The sequence below is a fragment of the Rhinatrema bivittatum genome, chromosome 2 (assembly GCF_901001135.1).
Source record: "Rhinatrema bivittatum chromosome 2, aRhiBiv1.1, whole genome shotgun sequence".
Lineage (NCBI taxonomy): Eukaryota > Metazoa > Chordata > Amphibia > Gymnophiona > Rhinatrematidae > Rhinatrema > Rhinatrema bivittatum.
The window spans coordinates 145,973,745-145,990,870 of record NC_042616.1 but is presented as its reverse complement, the minus strand read 5'-3'; the positions used below and the strand labels follow the sequence as shown (position 1 = coordinate 145,990,870).

General features: G+C 43.0%; 1 protein-coding gene across 3 annotated transcripts in view; it reads right to left on the bottom strand.

The window, feature by feature from the left end:
• Positions 1–15,873, bottom strand: part of DNAJC1 (DnaJ heat shock protein family (Hsp40) member C1) — a 652,900-nt gene extending 637,027 nt beyond the window's left edge. The window contains exon 1 of one of the 3 annotated variants that reach the window (XM_029588718.1): positions 15,517–15,873. In XM_029588718.1, coding sequence (XP_029444578.1) covers positions 15,517–15,675 — 159 coding nt within the window. In that variant the 5' untranslated portion in view covers positions 15,676–15,873. The remainder of the gene's footprint in view (positions 1–15,516) is intronic. The other 2 variants (XM_029588719.1, XM_029588720.1) reach the window with 2 other exon arrangements.
• Between the last annotated feature and the right edge of the window lie 1,253 nt (positions 15,874–17,126).

Below are 17,126 nucleotides of genomic sequence, written 5' to 3'. Positions count from 1 at the left end.
AATCCAAAATTTCGGGTTAGTGCGCACTAACATTTAAACGTTAGCACGTGCTAACCCGAAAAATGAATTTTTACGAAATTTCAGAAAAATTATGTCCATTTTTCAGGTTCCGCAAAACAGGACGAATGCATATCCCTACTTACTATTAAGTCAAAAACAAAAAAAACTCAATGTCCACTGTTTATCTGTTTCTTTAGCAAAAGGAAACATAGCTCTAAATTCTCAGAGCTAGATTACTCCAAAAAGGCAGATATATCAAGGTTAACAGAACAATTAAGTTGAGCTACAAAAGAGAAGAATTATTTTTTTTCAGGCAGGCATTTTCAGTTATTTTATTTTTCCCAGGAATGTATCTATTAGAACAAGAGAAAATCATGGAAATTGTTTTCATACATATTTTGTTCTGTTATGAATACTGATAATAAATTCCCAGGAAAACAAACACTGAGCATAAGGTTCTCAATACTGTATCCAGTAAAGCACATCTGAGCATATTTCAAGAATAAAAACATAGGGAAATCCATTTAGTTTTTTTTTTGTTTTTTTTTTTTAAATATGCAGCAATAAATTAAATTGTTAGAATGCTTTAGTTCCTAGCCCAAATTATTTTATATAAAAACAAAAATCAGTTACTCATACAATCTTAGAAAGCTGAAAGGCAACAATGAACGCGGTTAGTGGAAGATGCTTTGGACACCAGTTATCCTAACTTATTAGGCTACTGTTATGATAGTCAATTCAGGTGGAAAACACAGCTGCACAGTGTTAAAGAACCACTTCATTTCTTTGCAAGGGGAAGACATGCAATATATCAAACTGACTTATAAGGTTGTAATAGTTTAATATGATGCAATAACTTAAGATATTGCTTTATCATATCTATAGTACCTGACAGAAAGCTGCGTTACAAAAAAAAAAAAAAAAAGGCGAAGAATACTTTGCAAAAGTGAAAACTGTACCAACAGCCTGCTGACATTTATGTTTTGAACTAATTTATGTCCATGTCCGTATGCATTTCTAAACCAAACAAAGAGACTAAATAGCTAGCTATCAACTAGCTGGAAAAGATCTCATATTCTACAAACACAATTTCCAAATCTTTTCAAGCCCAAGGCACATCTACATTAAACAAAAACGTATGGCACAATCAATCTCTATGGGGCAGGCAATGCAGACAAGACGACGCACATGGTCAAAAGAACTAGGAAAACACTGAAAGCCCCAAATTTTTAAACACAAAAGGGAGATAGGGGGGCAGAGATAAATGAACTCATGACAATGGGCCATTTTTTGCCATACACAAATGCAGGAGGGAGAAGTCTGTATGGTGTGGGCACCCAGCTCTGTAAGTTACCTGGGCTCCCAGAGCGCTTTCATTGCTGCTCCCAACACTCAGAATGAGTCACATCCAGTGTTCAGAACATATTCTCCATACTATCTCCAGGCTGAATAACGAGGAGGCTGGAAGAACTCAAAAGTAGGAAGCTCGAGAGGTACTGTGTGCACCACACAAGTAGGGCTTGGCTATCTATTCCCTGCATGCTGCTCATTAATTACCATACTCCAGGGCTCATGCTGTAAGCTAGGAAAAGGCATGAAGCAAGTTTGCTTACCATAAACTGTGTTTTCCATAGATAGCAGGATGAATTAGCCATGCTGAATAGGTGACATCAGGATGGCACTTGGCGGAGCTGACTCTCAAAGTTAAGGCTTTTGCTCTACTAGGCTTGTGTGGTAGCTCCCACATGAATGAGGATTCCAAAGGTCTCCTCAATTCATATCAAAGCAAAAAATGATTCCATCCATAATATGTATTGATGTTGTCCATGGAGGTGGGGCAGGAAAGCAAGACATTCTTCCTGCTATCTACAGAAACCACCATTTACAGTAAGCAAACTTACTTTTCTGTCATTAAGCAGGCTGAATGGGGAGTTCCAAACAGAGGGATGTAAATTGGTGGGGGCGGCGGGAACAAGTTGTTTCACCTCTGATTTTTTTTTTTTATTATTTTAAACACACAACCCAGACTTATGTGGACAGCTTGTTACAGGATGAGATATGATTAAGAACTGCTCCATCTGCATTACCTTGCTCATCTAGGCAATAGTGTGATGTGAATGTATGAATAGAGGACCAGGTGGCTACCTTGCAGATGTCTTCAATAGAAGTTTCCCAGGTGAGCCAGAGAAGCCATGGTTGCTCCAAACTGGTGTGCTTTCACAGGATGTGTTATCGTGATGGATTTTGCTGCATAACAATGTTGGATGCAATTTGAAATCCAACTGAAAAAGACTTTTTTGCAACTGGTGTCCCCAACCTGTTCGGGTCATAGGAAACAAACACTGAGAGGACTTTCTATGACCTTGTATTTGTCATTTATAATAAGCCAAGGCCCATTTGCAGTCCAATAAATGCAGTTCTCTCCTGATTGTGTCTATGCAGTTTCGGAAAATATGTGGGAAGCATTATGGATTGATTTATGTGAAAATCTTTAGAAGAAATTTTGGGTGAGTGTGCAAGACCACCTCGTAGTGGAAGAATTGTAAGTAAAGTGGAAACTGAACTAGGGCTTGAAATTTGCTGACTCTTGCTGATGTAATCACCACTAAGACGATGACTTTCCAAGTCAGGAACTTTAGATAAAGGCTCAAAAAGGTGAGTCCATGAGAACTTGCAGTATGATGTTGATATCCCAAGGTACTGGAAGCTTTTGTACAGGGGGCTGTATGGTGAAAGAGTATGCACCCTTCGAGTCATGGTAAGCTGCTATAGCACTTAGATGCACTTGAATGGAAGACATTGTGAGACCCATGTGGGACAGAAAGGAGGTAATCCAGTCATCTAGGTTCATATGTGAAAGGATTAATGGAACGTTGCTCGCACCATGTGCTGTATCGCTTCCATTTACCGAAGTAGCTATACCATGTGGATTGTTTCCTTGCCAAAACATCCTTGACTTCTGTTGACAAGTGGAAGTGGGCTAGAGTTACATGCTCAATTTCTATGCTATGAGCTTGAGACGCTGTTGTAAAAAGAGTGGAGGAGTAACCTGCTCTCCTGGGTTAACAGGAAAGGATCTGACCCCAAGCTGCCCGGTGGCGCTGCTAAAAGATTAATAAGATATGCATACCTTGGTTGTTTGGCCACGCTGGAGTTATTAGAATCATTTTGCCCTTGTCCTGTATGCATTCTGTACCATCTTTTGTTATGAGTGGAATTGAAGGAAAGCCATAAAGTAGTTCCTGGGACCAAGCGATTAAGAAGGCATCTGGTGTCTCCCTGTCCTGGCTTGGATAAATAGAACTATTTTTTTTTCTGTTCCATTGCGAAGAGATCTATCCATAACTGATCCCAATCTCAGAATAGCTCATCTGTGACAGAGAGAGAGACTATGCATGAGGTCAGAATACTCTGCTGAATCTGTCCGCTTCCGCATTTACGATGCCTGGAAAGTAGACAGCTTGGCAGGTGGACTGATACAGCTGTACCCAGTTCCATATGGCTAAAGTCTCTTTGCAGAAAGTCCAGGAACCTGTCCAGTCTTGTTTGTTTAGGTAATACTTTGCATCCAGGTTGTCTTTATGAACCATTACACACTGTGTGTGCTGAATAAAGGCATGCCGCACCATTCTCAGTTCTAGAAGGTTTATTTGGCAACTCGACTCCTGGACAGACCATAATCCCTGTGTTTTTAATTGAAGGTGTGCTCCCCAACATTGGGTGGAGGCATCCGTTGTTAGAATTATTTGATGTAGTTGCAGCTGAAGAGGAAATCCAATTTCTAGAATACATGGACAGAGCACCATTTGATATTAATCTTCATGAAATTGGTCACTAGTATTCTCTTCGACAGAGGTTGCAGGTATTGATTCCATTGCATCCGTAAACCCCACTACAAGCATCACGTGCATAGATAAGTTAAGGGGACCATATAAACAGCCATTGCCAAGTGGCCTAGAAAGGCTAGAATGAGGCGAGCAGGTGCCATGTTTTGTGTTTGTAGAGACCTTGCCAGCTCAGTCTCGAAGAAGAAAAAGCCCTGGATGAAGTAGAGTTTACCCAAGCTCCCATGAATTGTTTTGACTTTTCATAGTTGATTACAAATCCCAATCGTTCTAGACAGTGGATTGTCGACACTATGTCAGCATGCAAAGCCTTTGGTGAAGGAGCTGTGATCAGTCGTCCAGGTAAGGAAATAGCCAGGTTTGCTGCCGCCACAGCCAGACATTTTGTGAATACCCTCAAGGCTGACGAAAGGCCAAAACAGGAGCACTTTGAATTGGGAGTGCTTGGCCCCCACCTGGAAACAGAGGTAACACCAAGAAGATGGGGAACATATGCATTTTTTAGGTCCACTGAGCATATCCAGTCCTTGTTGAGAGCTCTGATATCCAGGATGGGTCAACATCCCCCTGATTTCTTGGGGAGCAGGAAGTATTTGGAATCGCAGACTGGGTAATTGATCTGTGACAACTCTCATATGACATTGTTTGAGAAGGGAGTCTACCTCCTGCTGGAAGCAATCACCCAGAGCAACAGCAAAGTAGGGGATTTTTGGTTGAGTTTTGAAATTGAGTCTGTATCCCTGTTGTATTATTGATAAGACCCAGTAGTCCTAGGTTATCTTGGGCCAGGATGCTGCATATAGCTGTAATCTGCCCCTTATTGGTATTTCTGGCTGCAGCAGGAGGCTCTTTAAAAACCCTGTTTGAGGTTGTCTGCAAAGTTAGCTTCTGTTGACACCGTTCTTGGTCTTCCCCTCTGTGGAATGGACTGTTGCTGTGGTCTTGGAGACTGGAACATAAGTTACCAATAGCCCTGATATGAGCAGCAAAGTCTCCACTGGGAAAATGGTTTCTTATACTGGGAGCAGTAGCAGCAAGATCCTGAAGACTGACCTCCCCCTCTGGACAGTGTGAACAGCCAGGTTCTTGTCTTATTTGCATGACTGTGTCCTTTAGTTTTTCACCCAACAGATTTTCTCCAGTGCAAGTAAGGTCTAACTTCTCGTGGGACATCTTCCCAGATACCACTAATCCGTACCCAAGCCATTCGGCATTCTGCAATGGATGCTGAGAGTTCTTGCTGCCATATCGAAAACTTTATATACCGCACACAAGAAGTGGCACAAGCCCTCCTCCATATCAAGAAGGGGGTTGAGGAGATACGTTATCACCTTCTTCCAAGCTCACGAATGGCTTGAGCTGTTGGAGACATTTGTAAAAGTACCGCACAAGGTAGAACCAGTGCTACTGTATCCTAGACAAGAGCATGGAACCTTGGAAAAAACTCTTCTTGAAGTCATCCAGCAATTTGTGGTCTTTACCAGGTGGTGAGTTGGAATGGAACCTGGTCTTTTTTGCTCAGCAAAAGGCCAGCTTCACAACTGCCAGTTATAGGAGAGCTGCATTATCACGTATCCAGGTGATTTTTGCATTTGAAACTAAGTCAAGTTTCCTTACTACTGTTCCCCACTTGGCAAGGATTTCCCAAAACTTTAAAGACTTTTGTAGCATGGGTTGTGATGGAAAAGCTGTAGGTTTGCTTGGAAGCTCCAAAATCTTCAGCAAGCTGATAAACTTCCATATGGGGGTTAGGATCCTTACAGATGTCCACCTTTAAGAGAACACCAATCTTTTCTACAAAGGGGGAGCATGACAGGTCTTCTGATGGAGAAAAATGGTCTGGAATCTCCTCCAGTGGATCAGAAGAGATACCAGTGGAACTAGCATAGGACTCCTCGGATGAGGACAGCATTGGACTACCTAACCTCGGGAACAGTAGAGGTGAATGTTCCTCCAAGGGTGGAGATGGCAGAAAAGGAGCCTCTTTTACAATATTCTGTATATCTGGAATAGGTAATGGCATGTTCTCAGGGTCAAGCGGGTGAATTGGGTATGCCAGAGGAAAAGATGTAGGGTGGTAGCAGAAGCAAAGAAGTAAAAAAAAGTTACAGATAATGTCCATTGTGTTTCACTGCCTGCTGGGAACGGCGAGAAAGAAAAACAGAGGTTTCCTGGCCAACAACTTGTTGGGTATCAACCAGAGCAGCTGGAGTCAGTGGCAAGATGGAGCAAATGGGGTGGGGTGCAGGCAAATTGAAGCCCTGCTACCACAGGTCTGAAGGGAGCAAGGTGCCTTGTGCACCTGGTAGTACCAGTAGGAATGGTAGAATGGTTCTGGAACTCTGGGTGGTGGAATTGCCACTGATAAAGACGTCTAGGGACCCCAAGCGGGCCTGTATTGCCACACTTCCAGAGTAAGCTCTGGAGAGGTAGGTGGGAAGAAGCTGTCTCCAGTGGAGACTAGAGGCTGATGTGAGAGAGGGGAGCAGAACTGACCTTCTTCAGCAGTATCCTCCTTGTGCTTCTTTGAAAGGGGGGCAGCAACTAAGGTAGAAACATGCCTGCTTTTGTGGCCTTCTGCAAGAATTTGCACCCCCCTGGCTAACTTCTTGCATCTTATGTTTTGGACATATAGAACAATCGTAGATTTTCTTTGTTTGTTTTTAGCAGTGCAAGTGCTTCATACACTGTCTTTTTCAGCTTTTGCGTTGTATTTGCTATAGTATGCATCGTGAGCACTGTGCCCGTCTGTTGCGGGGCCGAGCATGTTGTCTTCGGCACCATATGCGCTGAGCTCAGTGCAGTCTACGGCGGCACTACATGAATGGGCCTCGACGCATGCGGCACTTGTCGATGCTATAAGGGCATCAAAGGGCACAGGGCCAAATGTAGCATTCCAGGTTGTGATGCCTGTTTGCGTGCCCTTGATGTATCTGGTAGTGTGGCTTCTGAGAGTAGAGACTGGCCCGGAGAAGACTGGAGGAGCTCTCCTACCTCTTCCAGAGACGAGGAGGCTGAGAATTGGGCATGGGTGTCTTCTGCCCAAGGACCAGCTATTTTTTCAGCCCTTTTTCTTTGAGCCAGAGAAGACATCCTACCACAATCTCAGCAGTTCCCCTGGTCGTAGTCCAGGCCTAGACAAAGTAGCAGTAGTTGTGGCTGTCCATAATGACATGATGTGCCTCAACTACAGTATTTAAAGCCTCCGGCTATTTTTTTGGGCCATGATAGCACTGAAGAGTGCTGTTGTGGGGTCGCATTAAGCGACTGAGGTAAAAATTGAAGACAACTGAAGTGGAATTGAGAGAAATGAGAATCAAGTCCATGCGAAACCTTGGATGAAAAAGTACCGAGGAGATTTCTGTAAGGCTCATTCGTACGGGAACTACCATGCATGCCCAATAGGGAAAAAGCCTTAGCTTTGAGAGCCAGCTCCACCTAGTGCCGCCCTGATGACATCACCCATTCAGCATGGGCGATTCAGCCTGCTTATTGACAGAAAAGCACAATTACATATTTTTGGAAAAAAGCTCCTGCATGTTTAAGACAACACTGGTACCTCTTGTGCTAAGCAGAAGCTGGTCTGGATCCAAGCATCAGACAATGGTGACTTTTCCATGGCACACCTGATCATATCTGAAGGCACACTGGTTGGGAAACACTGTACTACAATCATGAGCTAACAGGTTATCATCATCTGCAAACTGGTTATGAAAAATGCCATCTTCCTCTTCTGTGTTTCTTTGTGAGAACTACTGAGTCTGCCTCATTTACTATGTTACTAATTTCAAGCCAAGTATGCATAAGGAGATTAGGTAGCACCTAAACAACCCGTGTCCAACTGCGGGTTATACAGTGCGCTCGGCTGAGTGCACCGTATTGCATTGGCCCCCAAGTTAATTAAGAGAGGCTATAGGGAAGCCAGAAAGTTACTAAGAGTTGTTCTCTATTTTGGATTGATTTAGAACTGACTGCAGAGGGCTGGCCTGATTTATATATGAAATCAAAGATTACATTCACTATAAGCTAAGAAAAAAAGCAGTTACAGGGAAGCCCAAGTTTTACCACAGACGTGCTAGGCTTTCAGATTTTACACTTGGTCAGTAGTGGAATGGAGGAATCACTGCTCAACTGAATGTTTCCAAGTGCCTTGGTTTCTTGTTTAACTAAAGGGAGGTAGAAACCCCAGCAGTTTTCACACTGCTAGAGGAAAGGACTGTGTTGCCAGAGACTGATGTAAAGGTTAAAAAGCCTGCAGCTTTGCTGAAGTTCTCCAGGACTTGCAACTAATGACTGGTACTGGGGAAAAGGTTTTGGGGGTTTTTCCTTTTACCCTGGTAGAAGAGACTGTGTTGCCAGGGAATTAGGATTACTGAAGTTGTGAAGAGTTATGCCAGCAGCAGCAGCCTGTACTGATAGAAACACTCATGGCTCAGGCATTCTAAGAAGTCTGGTAGAAGATTGGGGTTAAATGCTTAAGTTCCCTGTGAATTGGGAGACTGTCACCTTCTGCAACTGAATGAGTGATTACTGCACTAACCCCGAAGAGCTGGCAAGTAGGGTTTCACTATAAAGGCTAACCAAGTAAACTGCAATTCCTGCCTTAGGACAATAGAAGACCTTCTGAAAAGATGAAAAATTGAGGAATTTACATGAGGCCTGTCTTTGTGCTTGGCAAGAAACTCATTGTGGTTTATAAAATTATTGGTGCTGGACTCTAACTGAATTGTAACACTAACAGTGCTTCATTTCTTAAGCAGAAAGACTAAGAGAACAGTAGTCCTAAAGGCCTACACTGAAGTACACTTGGGACAAGGAACAGGAGGGGAAAATTGAGAGGCTCAAATCATAGTCTTAAGCAGGCTCTATATAGAGCTGGAAGGAAGTAGTGATAAAAGGATAGGAGACACTGGTACCTCCTGCACTGCCTTTTTCTCAAGGTCTGGGGCACTGGATGTGCCCAACCCTAAAATCATCAGCCTAATGAAGTGCGACTGCCAGGTTGCTTTTTGTCCTTACGCAAGTGGCCCAATAATCCAGTAAGAACCTTAAGCCCTAGCCACAAGGGGGGATCACCATACCATCTGACAAAGACCATTCAAAATTGCCTTAATTTAACAGATTGCTGGATCTGTACTCACCTTCCAAGTGCTATTGCTTCCTTGTTTACAGTTCATGCCTTCATTGCCATCCCAGCAAACCTCACTGCTGGAGTGGACTCTAGCCATGTATATCAGGGTGGTGCCCCTGTTTTTCCCATTTTTGGTGAACCCCATCGAACTGTCATGCCCAAGAACCAGTCAGTCAAATGGTGCTTTCAGTATGTCCTGGATCAAGCCAAACCCAACAGGTCCTCAGAAGATGATTGCCTGAACTGTAGTTATACTGTCAAGGCGTATTCTAATGGAATTTATACTCTTCCTCCTGACTGGAGCAAAAATTATACTTGCCATATTTATTACTCCCATTGGCCAACAATGAATTATGTTAAGTTACTCCTATAGACATTTATTACAATTTCAGTTCACGTAACATCTATATTCCTCATCATGAGGAATTTGAGCTATGTGTCACCCAAACATCACAGCAGCTAACTATAACTGCACTGTTCCTGTGAATATTTCCCTTGAACCAGTCAAAACCTGGTTCAGGCTCTTTATCCACAAGTGGCCCATATGTTGCCATTAAAGATGCCAACTGGAAGGTTAAGCTGGGTTGATATACATATTCCCCTCCCCTCCCCCCCTGCACTAATGAATGACTACCAAATGAGGGATACCAGGAGTCTTCATTATCAGTGGAAGAAGGGCCTACAAGAGACTTTCCTCCAACACCACTTCGACTTACTATTGGCTATACTATTCCTAACTGCTCTGTTCATTGCTATTTCAGTGCTTCCACTGTCACCTCTGCTTTCTTGCATCATCCATATATTCATCACCATCACTGAGGATGAGACTACTAACCCCATTAAATACATACAGCAGGCACAAAAGTATGCATTACTTAATTCCCAGCTTTGGAGTCTGAGCTGGAAGTCTTTGTGAAGAACCTGTCCTCCATCGTGGAACAAAACTAAGCACTGGTAGCACTCCAACAGGAAGTCTCCTTTTTTGCTGGAGTAGTGATGAACAGAATGGCTCTAAACATCTTGCTAGCTGAAAGAGAAGTGTTTGCCAGTTTATAAGTGTTTCCTTTTGTGCATATATTGATAAAGGAAAAATACAACATTCCATTACAACCCTCCAAGACTTATCCAAGCAAGAACACAAAATGAGTTAAGGATACAGATTGGGATTTCCTGGGCATAGGGTTTATTATTTAGTAGAGTGGACAAAAAGATTGCTTATATTACTTTGATTAATATTTGCTTGATTTTAATGTGCACTTTTCTTTTTGTAAATGACAATTTTTATTGCATAGAAATATCATAATATGGTACAAAACGTCACACGTTTAACCTTTAATCCATTACAATACATGGATCCCTCATTTCTTTCCATCTACATGATATACAGTGTTGATGCTTGTTCCACACTCACTGGTGTATAGTATGTAATATACTCCCTCTATTTTCCCCCCATATTTGTTTACTGCAAATACCAAAGTTGTACATCAAGCCCAAGTGTTATCAATACACAACATGAGAATCTTAAAAAGTGCTGGTTGACTGCCCTAATACAGATTAGCAATTGTGGGGATGTAGATATCATCCCAATTATCCAGACTCTGTACCCTTAAGTTACTGGAGTAGATCTCAGTGGTATCCTGTTCATGCTTCCATGTCAAATAAGGACTCCAGGTCCTCTGAAATGTAGACATAGTATGATTCTTCAGCACCGTCAACTGAAACAAAGAAGAGCAAGTACAGCCTAGGCACAGCAGTACTACTTCTTTAGTAGGGATAGAGGTTAGTTTCCATTGGGCCGCTAATTCACATCGGGCTACTATTTTGATCTTTAGGAAGTTCCGTAGGTAGATTGAGCAAGATACACTCTGGTGTATTGTCACAGATACTAACAATATTTTATTTATAATGGCAGAGATATTCCAATACTGGGCAACTATGGGGCGTTCCCACCACATATGAAAGTCCCCTTCCTCCCACACCCCTTACAACACAATTCACCTTTCTGAGGGTAAGCCTTGTGAAGTTTCTCAGTTGTGAGGTGCCACCGTAGTAACACCTTTTAACAAATTTTCAGAGCGTCCTTCTTGGTGTTGTAAAATATAGTGTCCCACTGCTCGTCTGATAATGAACATTGCAAGTCTTGTTCCCACGCCCTCACAAAGGACGGCTTGCCCGCTGAATCCGCATTGAGATATTTATATAAGCAGGATGTCAGACCCTTCATCCTATCAACCTGATCACACCAATTTTCAAAATGTGTTTTCCCTTTAGATAAGTAGTTACATATATCCACTCTTAACAAAGACAAAGTTGGAGGTATGGGAATATATCTAATGGGGTAAGGTGTGCCCTATCCCTAATTGTGGAGAAATCCCTCACTATGCCTGCTTCCCACAGATGTCCCAGCCATGTTATCCATTTCTCCGCCCACTTGGAAAAGGACCTGTCCTCCCATCCTGGTGGAAAAGATAAGTTATGCTGGACGGCTGAACTATGAAAATATTTCCGAGGTCCCACCAGTTTTGTTCTCATCTCTGCTATAATTTCAGGGTAGTGCTAGATATCATAATTATTGGGAGCCAAGTCCCTTGCGGTTGCCATGGCATCGCCCACAAGGGCATTTTGCCAACTATGGCCTGCTCTACCAACACCCACTGCTTTATTGCATGCTTTCTATTCCAATCCAAGAGTGCTTTCAACTGCGCTACCACGTACCACCAGTCTAGGCATGGTACCACCTACCCTCCCCATAGTTTGGGCTTATACAGACTAGACCTGGCTACTTGAGAAGGTCTGCGTTTTCAAATAAATGCAAAAAAATCTCTGCTGCCATTGTTTCAACATGGCTGAAGGGTGTTCAATCGGTAGAGATTGGAATAAATAGCTAATGTGAGGTAACATTCATTTTTATGGAAGCGATTCTATCCAATCAGGATAGAGGCAGCCCAGCCCAAGAGTCTAGGTCTCCAAAGATTTTATGGATGAGGGGTTTATAACTGAGTTTGTACAAGTCTTCTAGGGAGTTGCTGATATTCACTCCTAGGTATTTGATCTTCCGATATGCCCACTTAATCGAGAAGTTATGTTTCAACCAAAATGCATCATTATCAGATGGAAAAATCAGAACTGTTTAAATATATTCCTAAGTTTAATTTAAATCCTGAAGCAGCACTGAACTTGTGCCAAATGTGCACTGCCTCCCTTAGCGACGTCTCCGGAGAATTCAACGTAAAAAGGACATCAGCGAATAGTGACATTTTGTAATCTGTCCCTCCCACTTGCACCCCCTGTACCCCTGCGGAGTTCCACATTCTGATAGTCATGGGCTCAAGAAATAAAGCAAAGAGTAAGGGAGAATGGGCATCTCTGACAGGTTCCCCACTAGATCTCAAAAGGGTCAGAGTAGAATCCATTCACTTTCACCCTCGCCTGCGGAATATTGTAGCGCTGTCTCAACCAATTAAGAAACAATGGTCCAAAATTCATCCTCTCTAGGACTTTGAAGAGGAAGGGCCAATGAACTGGCTCGATAGTCTGGGAGTGAGTTGTATGGTACAGCAGATACTACCATAAGCTTGCTGGGCAGATTAGATGGACCATTTGGTCCTTTTCTGCCATCATATCTTATGTTTCTATGTAAGTATTGTCCTATGTATTTGGTACTGTAATTTTTCATCAAGACAAATGATTACTAATATGCTTAACATTTAAATACAATTTTTAAAAAAGGAAATCTAAAGAGTTTATCCAATTTGATGTATGTGACGCTATAATGGTTCAGAGTCACCATGTAAGGCAATATGTAAACATTAATTTAAGTTTAGTGAATGATTTAGTTTCATAGGTGCTCATTTATTTTATTTTTTGAGAAGTGTTAAAGATATGCTTTCATGTATATTTAACATTAGTGCTCTCTTCTCTCATCCTTCAGATTCTTAATTTACCTCCCTTTGCCTTCCTTTTGGTACATCCATCAGCATGCTTAATTGTGTCAGTGAACACTAATGCAAGTACTATATCAAGCATATTTTGAATTAGCCTCTCTTATTCATGGTTAACCCATTCTTTGATATTTCTATTAAGTACAATATTAGATTTCACGTCTTAGATTGGACTTTATGTTCAACTTGTACAACAACATGTGATGAGATTTAGCAATAAGGAATCAATCTTGAGATTTACATGAAGACAGTCCAACATACTATGCACTAGGAGATACGTTTTAAAAGCCCAGGACACGCCAAAGCGAGAGATACATGCAGAGGTCTGGCCAGTGCATGCCATGTGGATTTTTAAAAAGCACCCATATACATGCGTATCTCTCACTTCGCACACAAAAAGTTTTCCAAAAAAAGGGATGGGACATGGGCAATCCAGGATTTATAAAAGAAACCAGCATGTAAATACTTATGTGCATGAGCTCATGCCAGTGTTCCCTACCATGCAACTTTACTTTTGCTATGGATGGCATAAAAGTCCTAAAACAAAAAAATCTATGCTACTCATTTGGGTTTTAAGGGTCAGGACTAACAAGGTAAAAGGGAGGCTATTTAACTAGGAAGGTTAGAAGTCCTATCCTTTACCTGAGCAAACTAGGAACCAAGGTTGGAAACTGCCAATTGAGTCAGCACGTGTGAGTCTGCTAAAATCCCCCACTTACGCGGTAGAGGCAGCATTTGCACGCATTCATATAAAATTGAGCGCACACGTACAGCCTATTTTATACCATGTGCGCATATAAGTGCACGTGTTACAAAATGGCCACGTTCTTTGGCACAAGCCTGCATATGCACATACTCATGCGCTCCGGTTTCAAAGTTACCACCCATGCTTAGTAAATTTTTCTTATGTAAATAAGATTTTTTGGCACAAGAGACTTAATTTTTTTAACTATATAGCTCTGATGTATCTATAGCCGTCAGCAATTGATCACTGTATAATCATATTTGCAGCACCTCGATGTCAATGTCTAAGGACAATAAAAATCTCTCAAAACTTGAAAGGCTACATCAAGTCAAAATATGCCTCCACTGCACAACACAGGTTGGCTTCTGCTAGAGAAGGAACACAATGCAGATAGCAAAAAATCACTGAATCAGAATGGCACAGGAAAAAAAAAAAAAATCAAAGAGAAAGAAATCCTATTAGAACACAACACAAATGAAAGTATTCCAAAACAAGGGATACAAGTTGACAAAAAAAAAAAAAACAGTTCAGTCACCCAGCCTGGCTCCCCTATTGAATTACTTGATTTATTTTAAAGAAAACAGTAAATCATGTTTTATTTTGGGAGTACAGTTCTTTTATTCTAGTTGTATATGCCTTAATTATACACACTATTAATGTTAATGTAGTTTTCCTATTTTACCATATGGCTCAACTTCTATTAAGAAGTGACATTTCCTAGTTGGAGTTCCTCAGGGAAGACCATAAATACAGTAACAAATCAAAATCAATGTCACATGTTGAGTAAAGCATATATTTTAAAGCAATTCTTTCAACACTTCTGAAATGTGTAGAAAACATCAAGTGTAGCTAGGACAGAAAAAAACATTTCAATCTAAAAGCTTTTATCTATACTTTTCCCCATGTGATATCCTCAATCCTGAACAGAAGACATACTGGGGGGTGGAACAGGTAAATAGAGAACCATTATTTACCCTACTAGAATTAAGGGATAGTCTAGGATAGCACTTTTTTTTTCAACTGTGCAGTTTGTTGTCAGAGAATGTGAAAGCAGTTAGTATAACTGGATTTAAAAAGAGTTTTCACAAGTTCCTAGAGGAAAAATTCATAAATCATTATTAGCCATGCAAACTTCGGAAAGAATCTTCTTATCCTGGTTATGAGCAAGACGAATTGAATCTATTCTTTGGGCTCCTACCCAATACTTATGACCTAGTTTGGCCCCTGTCAGACGTTTCATCTAACCCACTATGGCATTTCATTGATTAATCTGATGCTTTATTGTTATATTAAATGCATGCGTCTGTTTATAGCCCGCACAACATTAAAATGTTTTACAACCACAAATAAGCTCACCATGTGTAAAGGCCACAGAATCACTACCCTAAGCTTAGGAGCATTGCAGAGCATATAAAGTAATCGAAAACTAGTTGAAGAGAAAACCAAGACAATTTAAATGGCAGCCGGAGAACGCGGCCAGCACTGGGACCACACGTTAGCCAAACACCCCTGGGTAAACGCGACAAGACCATCCTGCGGTTAAACCCAAACCCCCCGACATGTCTTCAGCAGCCCCCTCCCCCCAATCGCAGGACAGTGTCTCCGGCTCAGGTAGGGAAACGCAGCCCCAGGAGGCCCCGCAAAGCCGCGGCTCTGCGTGGGTAAGGAGACCCGACCGAAAGCGAGACTCCTTCCCATCCCGGCGCCCGGCAGCCGGACCCCTCCTCCGTGCTCCCGGGCCACCGCTCCTCCCGTCCCCTTTCCAGAAGGCGCGGGTCCCAGGCACAAACTCTTCACGCGACAGAGGCCTGCGGCGCTTATTAGTTTGTTTGGGCTTTTGGTTGTTTGTTTTACCTGCTCAACCCCCAGGAATTCGTAAAAATTCTGCTGAACCTCCTCCACCAAGTCGAAGAGCTCCAAATCACCGCTGTCCCAGGCGCTGGAGGGCAGCGGGCGGATCAGCAGCAGCAGCAGCAGCCAGAGGAGGTGGGGAAAGGCGCCAAAGCCGCACATGCCGGTAGTGCAGCAGAGGCAGCCCGAGGGGAACGAGGAGGAGGCGAGGCGGCGGCACGCAGAGACACTCACTCTAGCACCGACGTGGCTCTCTTATCCCCACGCCGGCTCTTAAAAGAGCACAGGCTCCCGCTAGTCCCCCCCCTCCTCCTCCCCGGCGCCAGCGCTTCTTTCAGGCAGCGACCGGCCACTGACAACTTTAAGGGCCGCCTCCCCGCAGCGGGAGGCGCGACGTCCGACGTCACGTCTCCTAAGCAACCGGCCGGCCCCCGTCCTGCCTGAAGTGGCGGGGCTGTCAGTGACGTACTTGCGTGTCCTTCCACGTGCTCGGCGCGAAGCGGCTGGAGAAAAGTCGATGCTTGTGCCCCGCGGTACCCCTCTTCTGCACGTTCTGCGAGTACAGCCGCCAGCTTGTGCTCCTAAGAAAATGTGTGCCATAATAAACCCTGCAGTGGGATCAACTGATGTCTAAATATTAGTAACTCCAGCGCTTAACCAGCATCTAAATCAACTGTATTCTAGCTGAGAGGGTGCTGTACTTATCTGTGCCTGCGTTGACTTTTCTGTGCGCTTGAATAAATCTGTTATAGCATAGTCTTTGCCTCTTTAAGGAAGGTGGGAACACCTTCTTCAGTTAGCTTGTGAGCAGAAGGAACTCAAATACTGGTGGAAAATAAAGTAGCAAATTCATTATAAATAGGCCTCTACCCAGGAATGCCCTCGATCTTGACAAAATTTATTGTGGGACTGGTGTTGTTTTCACAAAATACACTAAGCCAGGAGTAGGCAACTCAGGTCCTGGCATCAGAGTTGGGACTAGGGCGGGCAACAGGAAAGGCTGCCTCAGATGTCAAACCCAAGGGGACATCATTATCAAGGCTGCTTTTACCAATACGTATAAGCACACAGGGCTCTGTCCAGATGACTCTATTGGTGGCCATTGCCCAAAATCTCAGGCAGCAAAGATCAGTCCTCTGCTTCCTATTCCAGCATGCACGGAACTGAATAGAGGGGGATGAGACCCTGGAGTAAACAGCACATGCAAAGAACACTCCCTGATTCAGCCCTTTTTTCGCACTTGTTTCTCCCCTCTCCTCCTATCCTCAGGGAACAGAAAGGGGGGGGGGGGACTGGAGAGAATAGCAAAACAAAGAAGAATTTGGTTTTATCTGCATATTTCTTTTTCTAATTTGTGATCCCCTATTCTGTATTTGGTGAGGATCTGTGTCCTATATGTGTGACGGAGGTGAAGTATTCTGCCCTGTATTATCTATGTAGGGATCTGTCGTACTCCAGCTTGTTTTGTTTTCCCATGAGAATGTGTATTGATGTTTCAAGCCCAGGTGGAATTTTGCCAGTGTTGCCTTTTCATGCAGGGTTTTTGCTGTTTGAGTTCTGGAAGTTAATGCTGTACTGGTATAGCAGGTTTGTTATATAGTTTCTGAGTGACT